General features: G+C 53.1%; 1 protein-coding gene across 1 annotated transcript; it reads left to right on the top strand.

The window, feature by feature from the left end:
• The first annotated feature begins 1,818 nt into the window (after positions 1-1,818).
• On the top strand, positions 1,819-10,343 carry LOC136996590 (ankyrin repeat domain-containing protein 20B-like). Its single transcript, XM_067317488.1, has 13 exons — positions 1,819-2,046; positions 3,413-3,527; positions 3,774-3,947; positions 4,040-4,146; positions 4,893-5,030; positions 5,321-5,469; positions 6,779-6,849; positions 7,266-7,319; positions 7,446-7,556; positions 8,442-8,594; positions 9,022-9,194; positions 9,392-9,485; positions 10,299-10,343. The coding sequence occupies exons 1-13, from the start codon at positions 1,832-1,834 to the stop codon at positions 10,341-10,343; spliced, it is 1,599 nt and encodes a 532-aa protein (XP_067173589.1). The 5' UTR covers positions 1,819-1,831.
• Positions 10,344-11,803: the final 1,460 nt, after the last annotated feature.

The following is an 11,803-nucleotide window of genomic DNA, read 5'->3' as shown; positions in this document are numbered from 1 at the left end:
GGAGTAGAAGTTTTAGTTGATACAGGAGCCGTTTACTCTGTACTTAATACTTGTAAAGGAAACTTTAGCCATGAAACTGTAAGCGTTATTGGTGCTACAGGCAAACGAGAGAATCGGCCCTTCTTGCAGCCCTTACAACTTAAACTGGGAAAACAGGGGGTGACTCATCAATTTTTATATATGCCTGAATGTCCCATACCCTTGATGGGAAGGGATTTATTGAATAAGTTGAACGCGCAGATAACCTTTAAGAATGGAGAGGTGCAGCTACTAATACCTGAATCAAAAGCTGCGGAAGCGAGAATTTTTATGTTACAGAGCACGCAAAAACCGGAGGAAGAGATTCCTGCCGAAGTAGACGATGCAGTAATAGCCTTGGTATGAGCTAGCGGAATTCCAGGTTGGTCTAAACTGGCGAAACCAGTGAAGGTTGTTCTAAAATCTGGGACTAAACCGGTAAGACAAAAGCAGTATCCTGTTAAGTGGGAGGCTAGAAAAGGGTTGGAAGAATTAACAGCTACATTTTTGAATTATTGGTTATTAATAGAGTGTGAAGCAGAATATAACACCGCAGGATTATCAGTAAAGAAACAAAATGGCAAAGAATATAGGTTGGTTCAGGACTTAAGAGCCGTGAATGGGCTCTTCAGCGACCGCCAGGGACTCCCATAGAAGCCCCCCGGAGACTCAGACTCAGACTGCATGCGTAATGACTCTGTAAATATGATAATTAGTTCCAGGAAATAGAATGAATATGTACAATCATTCCGGGAAATTTAATGCATGGGTATGTAACAAAGCAATAGAAGCTTTGGCTAATGCAACACGCGGCATGCACGTTGGGCGGAGCGATCCCCCGTGCACCCGGCGCCGTAATAAAGAGAATGCCTGCTTCTCAGTGCTACACTGGCGCTAAGGAGTTTTTCTCCCCATTTCGGTGACAACGGGGCGGACGGGAGCGAGTGACTTAGGTGGCAGCCCCCGGAGGCAGCCCTCGGGCCATAGCGGCCCCCGTGTCTGTGGTGCGGGCACCAGCGCCTTTCTGTTTCCCCTGAGCTGCTGGGTGCCCGCGGGGGTGCGCGCAGTTCGCTAGCGAACGGCAAGCTGGGCTAGCCGGCGCGTAGGAGGCGCCTGGGCACGGACGGCGGGCAGGCTGAGAGGCCGAGCTGATATTCGAGGGAGCCGCGAGTGCGCGGGGACTTGGGAGGCTGCGGAGTCTCATGAGGGAGGGCGTTTTTGCTGGTGAACTTCCACCTCCCTGAAAGGAGGCTGCATCTCCTCTCCTCCTGGCGAGTCGCCTGGATGCAAGCAAAGGCGCTGCCTTTGGGGAGGGAAGCCCCGGCCCCCGGCCCCGGCCCCCGGCCCCGGCCCCGGCCCCCGGCCCCGGCCCCGGCCCCCGGCCCCGGCCCCCGGCCCCGGCCCCGGCCCCGGCCCCAGCCCCGGCGGTACTGCGCAGGCGCGCAGCGGCCCCCCCGCTCCTCTGTGACGCCGCCCTGTGACGCCGCCGCGCGACCTCGCCGTGGCCGTTGCGCATCGCGGCCCCCGCGCGGCGTCTGGAGGCGGTTGCTCTCAGTGCTGTGGCCGCCGCTGCTGGAGCGACGGCGCGTGCCTCGCTGGGAGCCTTGCTGCGTCCCTGCTCTCAGCCCGCGCCTCTGCCCCCGGCCCGGGGGCTCCGAGCCCGCGGCCCCGCAGCCCGCCGGGGCGCAGCCCTGCAGCAGCTGTCCCGGGCCGCGGCCACTGGCCGGCGCTCGGCTCCTCTGCCCCCGCGCGAGGCGGGGCCGTGTCCGCGGGGCCGTGCCCGTGCCGGGCCGCGTCCCGTCCCTGCCGCAGCATGAAGAGGCTCTTCGGGCTCTTCAGCAAGGGGCAGGGGCCGCCGCCGTCGCCGTCCGGCGGCGCTTCCCTGCCCTGCGTCGGCGCCGCCTCCGAGCTCCGCGAGAAGGAGCTGGGCAAGCTGCACCGCGCGGCCGCCAGCGGCGACCTGGCGCGGGTGCGGCGGCCGTGGTGGCTGCGGAGACTCGGCATCGACAGGCGGGACAAGGCGAAGCGGTGAGGGGGGCGGCGCCGCGCGCGCCCGCGCCCGCCCGGCCGGGCTCTGGGCCGCGCCGCGAGCGTGGGGGCAGGCGCGAGGGGCGGCCGCGAGGGCCGGGCTGCGGCGGCGGCGGTGGCGGCGGCGGCTGCGTCTGTGGCGGCGGCGCGGCCCCACAGCGGCGGGCGGAGGGGGCGGCGGTGGCGCAGCTGGGAGGCTCCAGCGGGCCCTTGCTGCGAGCAGAGAGGTCTCCTTGCCTGGTGGCAGCCCGCGAGGCGAGGCGAGGCGAGGCTCGGCTGAGGAGGGCGAAACGAGGGGCAGGTTTTGCGAGCGGCTTCTCCTGCAGTGTCACCTGTACTGCGTGCGTGGCAGCAGCCCTTCGGAGGTGGTCACGTGTTCCTTCGTAGCCGCATCGGCTGCGGTGGTTTGATTGGAGATGCTGGGCAGTTTGAAGGGCCGCCTTTCTTCCAGGCGTGGCAGGGCAGGGCAGGGCCCTTCCTGGAAGGAAGGGAGGGAGGAAGGAAGGGAGGGAGGAAGGAAGGGAGGGAGGAAGGAAGGGAGGGAGGAAGGAAGGGAGTGCCGTTTCCTTCAGCTGGTGAGGGCTAGTGGAAAGGCAGCTCTGCTGCCTTGGAGAGGGCTTCCTCCGTGGTCGAGCTTGTAGGAGAAGGGTAGCTACGACTGCCGGCAAGACAGAGCGCTGCTTTGTTGCTGTGGGCATGGCAGCGTTGTGGGGGAAGGTTTCTGCTGGCTGGTTTGCTAGGTGTTACCGAGGGTGCTTTGGAGTGAGCGTGTCCTCGTGTCTGCTGCAGTAGTGAGCTCGGGGAAGGGACAGAAGGCACGAATTCCCAAAAAGCACAGCACAAAGCTGATGCGATGGTGTTCTAAAAGCCACCTCCTTAGCCTCTGGCACGCTGTTGTCATGTGAGCGATGCTGGTGAAAGCTAGAGGGTCCCTTGCCGTAGGCTTAAGGTGCCCAAGGCTTGGTCGTCCTTGCTGGGCTGTGTGTGTCGTGCTGTTGGAGGCAGTGGCCAGTTGCCTGGGCAGAGGTGTGGAGGGCAGCAGTTTCCCACCGGAAGCCTGAGGCTGTGTGGGAAGGGTCCTGTGGCTGGGCGCAGGAATCCATTTGCAGGGAACGAGGCGGGGAGCTGAGTGACCGTCGTCTTTATAAATGGGGGGTGGGGTGGTGTGGTGTGGGGGGCATTTTTCCTAGCCAGCCCCAGGCTTTGGGTGTGCAACTGCTGTCATGCCTGAAGGAATGAGAAACTTTTTCTAAGTTTGTTTTTTGGAACCGGAAATGGGTGGCCCTACCCACGTGCCATAGGCAGGAGCGGTGTCTTCAGCTGTGTGCGTGTCTGTCGGTGTTAACGTCGTATATTTAAATTTTAGGACCCCTCTGCATCTTGCTTGCGCTAACGGGCATTCGGAGGTTGTTTCCTATTTAGTAGGAAACAAGTGCAAGCTGGATCCTCGTGACAATTTCAAGAGATCGCCGCTGATGAAGGTACGTGGAGTATGTGATGCTGCTGTAGATAGGGCTTATAAGTTACGCACTGAGCGATCCCTCCCTTGGGTGATTCTTGACCTAGGTGTGGGTGGCGATTGTGTCGTGCTTGGTGCCAAATAGGCGCCTAACGTTACCTAATCTTTGAACGCGTTATTGTTTTCCGAGGTTGGCAAGCTGTGGGAGTTGTGGCAGAGGGAAACGTAGTTGCTGGAAAGGTTTCCTTTTTTCCTGTGTTGTTTCCAGGCAGTACAGTGCCAGCAAGAAGAATGCGTTGCCATTCTGCTAGCGCACGGTGCCGACCCTAATCTTGCCGATGTTAACGGCAGCACTGCCCTTCACCTTGCTGCCATTGCTCCTAACACCTCTCTAGCAGGGCAGTTACTGGAGCACAATGCCCATATTGATGCACGGAATGAGGTAAGCGCAGAGTTTGGGTAAGGCCGCTCTTGGAAAGAAAAGGTTGCTTCACTTCTCTGTGTTTTTCTAACTGAGGGGATTTATGCTTTCAGATGGGATACACTCCCCTTGCTCTTGCCGTGTCCAAACATCACGAAGAGATGGTGGAGTTCCTGCTTAAAAAAGGAGCTGACGTGCACGCTCGAGATCAGTCTGAAAGGTGAAGGGCTTGTCCAAACAGGGCGTGGGTCTCCTGAGTATTCTTAAAGTTTGACTGATGAGAGGCGTGGGCGTGAGCCTCTAAAAGGCCTAAGTAAGTAGCCACACGGAAGCAGTTGCTTCTGCGTGACTTTGGAAAAGTGATCTGCGCTTGGCTGCTGTTGCGCCTCACTGGCTGGCTTCTGCCTTCAGGACTGCCAGAAAGCATTGTGTCTGGTTGCCGCAAGGCAGGGGAGTTGCCGTTAGTTCTCCAGCATTGCTGCTGGGCAGGAGCGGGTTTTTAGAACCCAGGCATGGTTGGTAGGTAAGTGTTGTCTCGCGGGCAGCGTTGTCTCTCTGTCCTGACACTTGCTTTGACAACAGGCACGCGTTGAAACGAGAGAGGTTCCAACTGGATGTGAGGAGAACCTTGCTGGCTGTGAGGACAGTGACGTGTCGGAACGGGTTGCCCGAGGAGGTTGTGCAGCCTCCCTCCTTGGCAGCTTTGAAGAACCGACCGAGTAAAGCCATGAGCAACCCGGTCTGGCCTCGTAGCTGAGCATGCTTTGGGGAGGTGTTAGGCGGAGAGACCTCCTGAGGCCCCTTCCGACCTGAGTTCTCCTGTGCTTCCGTGTAGTTGGCTCTGCTTTCCTTCTGCCTGTGGGAAAGGGGGAAGTAATTGTTTTGGGAGCAAATAGGGCTGCAAATAATGCCAGTGAAATGTCTGTATCGGCCGACAGATTTCCTATCGTCTTTTGGATGCTCTAGGACCCCTCTTATGCTTGCTGCTTCTGCTGGGGACATGAGCGTGATAGAAGTTCTTCTTCGCTATGGTGCTGATCTTTCCCAGGAAGACGTTCTTGGATGGACAGCGGAGGATTGCGCTAGAACTTCTGGACGTGCTCGGTAGGTGCTTTGGGTCACCGTTAGAGTTGCTAAGTTGTCCGAACGTCCGTGTTGGTTTATGGGCATGCTTGGTAACAGCAGCAAGGTTTAATGGTGTGTGGAGACCTTTGTTGCAGCTGGGCGAAAAGGACTCTTCTGGTACATATTGTTCCCGTGTCAAGTGCGAATTGGGAAATTGTCCTCGACTTCCACCCAAATGCTCCGTTAGGTTTCATGTTTGTGATGCTGAGCTCGCATCTGAGCAATGCAAAGTCTGAAAATCAGCGTGTTTCCTTTCTTTCTGTATACAGTGTTAGTCAACACCTGGTAGACTCTGCAGTCGGGGAAAAGGCGGGAGAAGCTTCTGCAGGCGGCGCAAAGGGCGTGCCAGCGCTTAGCACACCTCCCGGAGCAGGAGCTGCTGGCTTTGCATTGGGTGCCTGCGCTCTGGCCAGTGGAGGTAGGATCCTTAACCGTGGAGGAGCTGATGAGGAAAATCCCTACGGCCTTTTCTTTTGGTGGCTTGTATTGTTGAAGCTTACCGTGTTCACCATTGACTTCAGTGGAGGTCTCGGATGGAGTAGCGCACACAGTTTTGTAAATGCGCTTCTGTGTTGCCGACTGGACACGTGCCTTGCAAGGCCGTGAGGGCGCTTCTATAATTAGCGTGTTAGCCGTCCGTTCGGAGGGTTGTTGCCTATTGGATCCCCCATGTTTATAGATGGGGGCTTTCCTTTTTTCTTAAAAAAAAAAAAAAAAAAAAAAAATTAGAAATACCGTGCAGTACCTGGCATTTTCAACCACAGGTTGGTGGAGGGGGACGGGACAAAGAGAGAATGAGAGAGAGAGAGAACAATCTCTGCCTGTGGCGTATGCTCGCATGCGTGGTATGAAGAGTTCAGCAGTTGAGTCACTTCTTATCCTGTTCAGCCCGCGCCAGCATTTGCTAACTGTCTGCTCACATAGCATCTTGGCGCCATGCTAGTTTTTCGGTTAGGAACGTTAGAAGGAAATATGAGGACAGTGTTGAATTTGCTTGCTTACTTAGTTTTGGGGGGAGAATTCAGTATGATGAGAAAAATCAGTGGTTTGGGGCATGCTTTTGTTCATGCTGTCTTGCCTGAATGTTCCACTCCAGTGTGGCCTGTAGAACTGTCAGTGTTACACGCTTGTAGGCATTGTTGACATTGGAAGGTCTGACATGCTAAGAATTAATCATGTCAATTAATATTTGAACAGTGAGAGACGACGTTTCCCACGGATACTTTGTAAGGTGAAGGTTGAGGGTAGTGAATGTCAGTTGAGGGAGCTGTTTTGTGGTAGTGCTAGGTAAGGAGCGTTGTTTCTTGGTGACTTGCTGCGCGTGTGAGGATGTTTTGACTAACGCTTTGAGGGTTCCTCCTCTACCGTGCAAAGTGCTTGTGAGTGCCAAACTCTGGAGCCCTAGTTTGGAGGGGAGATGCCCCCGAAACCTCCCTACTCTGTGACTCTGGCCTGCCCGAGCCTGGTTTGCATGCTACCCGACCATCTGTTGGGCATTTGTTGTAGCCGTGTGAGCTGCCGTGCTGGGCTTGGGCATCTTCTGCTGCAGAGAAGGCCACGGGAAGTGGCGAGAACACGGCGGTGCGGCTGGGGCTGAATGACACGGCTTTGTTTTTCCTCTGTAGTTGAACTGTTCTCCGTCTCTTGGCTGCAGGGCTTGCCTGATGGAGGAGAGCAGCAGAGTGAAAGAAGGACTCATGGCGTGTCGTTTCTTACTTCCTTTGTAGGTGTTACGTCGGCAGCAGGAGTGGAGCGGGAGGAAGACAGCGACTCTCCCTGGGACTCCGAGGTGCTTTCAGTGAGGGGCGCAGCGGGGTCCCCGTGGGGGGGAGCACTCGGGAGCTTGCTTTGGACATGGGCCCCATGAGTGATGAGGCTCGGTTCCCTCGTTGGCTGCTTCCGCCGTACGTTTGTTCCTGTGAACTTGAGCAGCTTCTGCCCTGTGCAAGCTGTTCAGTCAGCACTGTGACTGGCTAGGGCCTGCTAATGTCCTAGGCCTCATAGCAACAGGCCTTTGAGTGGGATTTCTAGTGTAATATTGAAAGAGTAAAGATTGTGGTTCTGCAAGTGCTTGGAAGGGCTGCTTCTTCTTTGCCACGGTAGCCAGTGAAATGAGTGTTTTTGGAACCGTGCAGCCAAGTAATAACCACAACAAAACAGTCAGTGTAGGCTCGGAACCCTGTTTGGGTTCTGAAAGGCCTGTTTTGCTTCCAGAGCCTGCATTCCTTGACGTCCTGCCTGAGTGCAGAAGCAGCAGTGAAATGGCAGGTAATGCTTAAGCGCCGATCCCAGTCATGCTTGGGTATGACACCAGTTAAACTGCAGATTGATGCTGAAGTGTTTCTGGAGATTCCTTGCCCCACTCCGTGCTTGTCTGTGTTCTCGCTCACCCAGGTGTCTGCAAATGAGAGAGGAAAGCGTGCCAGACACAAGGCAGCTGCAACACAAACAGATTTTCAGTATGACGGACAGGTGACTGTGTTAAAGAGCTGTGAAGATGTTAGCGTAAAGCGAGCTGTTATTCCCAAGTGAGCGCAGGAGGGAGACTGCAGAGAGTAGCGGATTCCAAACATACTTTAGATGTTGTCACGCTATGAAGGTTGGATAGTAACAACCGAGACAGTAACGTAATAAAAAAAATTGTTTACTCCCTCACGCAAGCTCTTAGATTAGTAACATCCATTAAAATAATGCGATTACCGATTTAGAAAGGATAACCCGAAAGCATCAGTTACTGCGCTAGTAATTGGAAGCACTGCTTCTCCCTACTTGAAAGCTTTCTTGCTCACTCTCTTAGTGAGAGGACTCTCAAGCTCGAGGAGTTACCTTAACCCATCATCCCAGGAAAAGGAGGGGGAGGGGGGGAATACTCACGGTGCAGCCGGAGAGGATGGTCAGGTCACGTTCCCGTCCCTGCTCAGACTCTCTTAGGTGCCAAGTCTCTTTTTATACAGCTGGGGCTCTGGGCAAACACTGCCTTTGCTGACTTGCGAGTTTCATAATCACGGGACTGTTTGTCTGCTTGGAAGGACCCTGCTAGCGAGGCAAGACCACAACACCTCTGTATCGCTTCTCCCCTCCCTGTGGGTCCGTGCAGATTCCTCGGCCTTGTCAGGCGGCAGAGTTCTTTAGTCCTGTTAGCTCTTCTAGTCTGCAGCCTTGAGCATATGAGTCCTTGCGCATATCAGGCGGCAGACTTCTTCAGTCCTGTGAACTCTTGACTGGCTCGTCAGATGTATTGCAGAATTAAGGATGAAAGGCACGGGCTGGAAGTAGGAAGCCCTGGCTTTGATGATGAGAGTAATATCTGCAGTGAAACTATAGTGAAAAGGAGGACACATTCCACATTCCTGCCCTCTTCTTCAAGCTCACGTAACAACCTTTCCTTAGGCTATGGCCGGAGAGCTGCTGGAGGAGGTAGCCGATGCTCTTGAAAAGCAGTCACTTCCCGAAGCTTTGCTTGAAGTTACAAAGCTTTGTTGCAGTGAGCTGAAGGAGGGCAAATTGCAGTTGCAGGAGGAACTGGACAGGGTTAAAGCCAAGGTAGGCAAAGCCTGTAACTACGTTAATGACTGTGACAACGTTGTTTTTCCCTGTAAATGAGGAAAAAGGACAAAGCAGTATTCTGAGAACAAGTGCTGGGGGATCTGAGCAAGTCAGTAATTATACCCTGTCATAACCCGTGAAGGCGGTGGAACCTTGAAGCCAATGACCTGCTCTTCCTCTTCTGGCGTGCAGGGTACTGTAATTTGAAACATGCAGAAGCCAGCTGGTTTCCCTTGCCAGTAAGAGCTGATGTTGTGGCAGTGCTTAAGGCCGCTTGTAGGCAATCAAGATGGGGATGGGAGAGGCCAGTATGAAAGAGGATGAAGCAACAGGGTTTTGGAGAGCCGACTTGAGAGTCGAAGCAGTCGACTTGTCTGTATGGAAACGCAGCTGACTACCGTGGGTCCTGGTTGTGGTTTTACAGTTGCAGGAGTCAGAAGAGCAGCGTGTTCAGTCTGAGCGTTGTGTTCAGGATTTGAAGACAGCCCTGGAAAATAAGCAAAGAGAAGTGGTAGCCTCTTCCCAGCAACTGCAAGGCCTTCTGGGAGCCTCCTCGGGAGCTGTTAGCCTAAAAGACCTGGAAGAACGAGTGGGACGGTAAGGAACTGACACAGTGAAGCAAGACTTTGCTTTCTGGGATGGTGTAAAAGCAACAGGATTGCCTTGCTGCATCACAGCAAGTCAATATGTGATTTTGAGAGAGGCTTTTGCTTTAGATTACATTCTTTCACGCGGTCGTGTCGGTATTTGTGCTCTTGTGGGTTCCCATAACGAGACCTGTGTTTCTTTTCAAGGCTTGAACTTGCAAACGCCAGCCTGGAAGGCAGAGCCCAACAACACAACGATAGCCTCGCAGTTCTTCAGAAAGAGCTGCACGGCTCTGCCTCTGTAAGCTAGTCATGACCTTCCTTTTTCATGAGCTACTGAGCCGAGTTATGTATGTATATATGCATGCGGGGAAGTTTTCAGAAGAGATCTTCCTGTATGGTAATTCTACCCACTACAGCTTTCGGATCGTGTCAACTGATATGGGCCCATGGCATTCCTGGTGGGGAAGGGCATACCTTATATTCCTTCAACTTCTCGACATCACGGGAGCAGTCAAGCGCCGGCATTTTCTGGGCAGCCATGGCTTTCCCCTGCTCAGACCTCTCCTGGCTTATTGCTGAGCGGTCACTTCCCAGCTCTCCCCACCCACACTCACCAGGTGGAGAGTTGGTATCCCCAAGGACCTTCCAACACTGAGGGAATCCTGTCCGTGACACCAATTTAATATGTCACGTCCCACCTCCAAAAAAGGGAGGGGTGGTGTGACTCACATTTTCAAATCCCCTTCGGTGTGGACTAAGGCGAGATAACACTCGAGGTCCTTACATAAGCATCAGCTTTAATGGAACAAATATCCTGCAAACGTTGGCCCTCTCACAATTATATCTACCCGAGCTATGGGGCTTTATGAGACAGGTGTGAACCTCAACCTTAAAGGAACAGATATCCTACAAACATTGGCCCTCTCACAATTATATCTAAACCAAGGTAGGCTTTGCGTTGCTTAACAATTTTAAGAGAAGAAAAAAAGAGAGAAAGAAATAAAGAGATAGGGAGATCACCACCCTGGATCCAGCATCGGACCTGCCAACAGGGGTGTTTGGTGTAAAGCACCCGCCCCAGGCTCCTGCATGGCCCTATTTATTGCCCCAGTTCCTGGGCTTCCAGAACCTTCCCTTGCCCCGGTTCCAGGAGTGATTGAGACACCAGTCAGTCAAGAGAAGTGACACCAGGCCCCTCCCCATGACTTTCTGGGGCTTTCTCCCATTTCAGGAACCTTCTTTTGGGGCGAGGTTCGGGCTCACAGTGCGGTGGTTTGGGTCTCGTCCCTTACACCAACTTCTTCAGGCCATCAAATGTCATAGGGAGATTTTCTCTGTGTGTCGTCTTATCCCCCTGATTTGTAAACTCACCCTGTCATATGCAGAGCATTCATTCTTTCCACCAGCTGCCAGTGTTGTTCTTGGTTATGTTTCCTGGGTGTGTTTTGCACTCTACATTAACCTTAACCATTAAGTGGTAGAGGAGAGCCTTAGCCATGTTTCTGTTTAAGTTACTGCTTTATATTGCATTTGGGAGTGACCAATAAGGTAGGTCTCTCAGGCCCAAATACTGCATTTCTCTTTTCTTAAGTGAAGTTTGTCTGACAGTAGGTCAGTACTGATGCTTTAAATTGTCACGTGTGGCTGAAAAGGAAGTAACTTGTGTTTCCAGCTACTTTGGTTTCTCTTTTGGTGCTGTTGCTTTCACAGATGCAAAAGCAGAATGTGCTGTCTGTGACAGCAAAAGATCCACGCAGTACGTGGGAGGAGGAACTGAAATCATGATCCCAACTTAAAGATCGCCTTGCTCAGCTTGAAAGGGAAAAGGCTGAGCTCTTGGAACAGGTGAGCCTAGAAAATTCTCCAGGCACCTAACAAATACCCAGGAGAACAGTGTTACTTTTTTGTCGAGTTCTTACAGTTTCGGGTTTTCATTTTAACCCCGCAGTTCAGGCTCTTGTTAACTTGTGATTTGGGAGGTCATACTGGAAAGTAATAAAAGCAGTTGGGTATTTTTGTGAAATCTCTGGGTGCTTCTCTTGTGGGGAGAGCTCCCAGTGTTGTCTGCTATCGGTTTAGCATACGGAGCAAGGCTGAAGTCCCCTAGTTCTTTCCTTGGATTCTCTCTTGTTCTCTTCTGGCCCTCAGGAAAGTTCTCCAGGGTCTTTTCCACCTTTCCCCCATGAGCTCCTAGTAGAGGGTGGTCTTCATTTTGGGAGGAGGACATCTATTTCTGTCCCTGGGTATTGGCCTGTTTGATGTGAAGACTGAAGTGCTGAATTTTACGTAGGAATTCTGTCCCCTGGAGTTCTGCAGACCTTGGCTAGTGCATAGAGATACCCTGCAGCTTCTTTGTGAAGGATGCTATCTGCACATATTGCATATAGATACCTTTTTCTATTTTTTGGAAGTGTGAGACTGAAAGAAAGGAAGCGAAAGCACTGATAGAATTGAAACGACTAGTAGAAGTCCGTCTGGACCAAGCAATGAAACGAAACATTGAACTGCAGAAAGAATGCAACAGGTACAGCTTTTTAGCACTTGCAAGAGATATTGGATAAGCTGGGTGTTGAGCTTTATTTAACTTGACCCTAAAACTATGAGTACCTAACTGTT

Source organism: Apteryx mantelli, unplaced genomic scaffold (genome assembly GCF_036417845.1).
Source record: "Apteryx mantelli isolate bAptMan1 unplaced genomic scaffold, bAptMan1.hap1 HAP1_SCAFFOLD_49, whole genome shotgun sequence".
Classification (NCBI taxonomy): Eukaryota; Metazoa; Chordata; class Aves; order Apterygiformes; family Apterygidae; genus Apteryx; species Apteryx mantelli.
Note: the sequence above shows the minus strand (reverse complement) of the source record. Positions and strands in the feature narration are given on the sequence as shown.

Excerpts from the sequence above, each read along its gene's own strand:
- LOC136996590 (XM_067317488.1), top strand. The coding sequence starts at position 1,832 with ATGAAGAGGCTCTTCGGGCTCTTCAGCAAGGGGCAGGGGCCGCCGCCG. Across the intron at positions 7,557-8,441 it reads AGAGCTGTGAAGATGTTAGC|GCTATGGCCGGAGAGCTGCT; the intron begins GTAAAGCGAGCT and ends ACCTTTCCTTAG. Across the intron at positions 9,486-10,298 it reads AGCTGCACGGCTCTGCCTCT|TTCCTGGGCTTCCAGAACCT; the intron begins GTAAGCTAGTCA and ends TTATTGCCCCAG.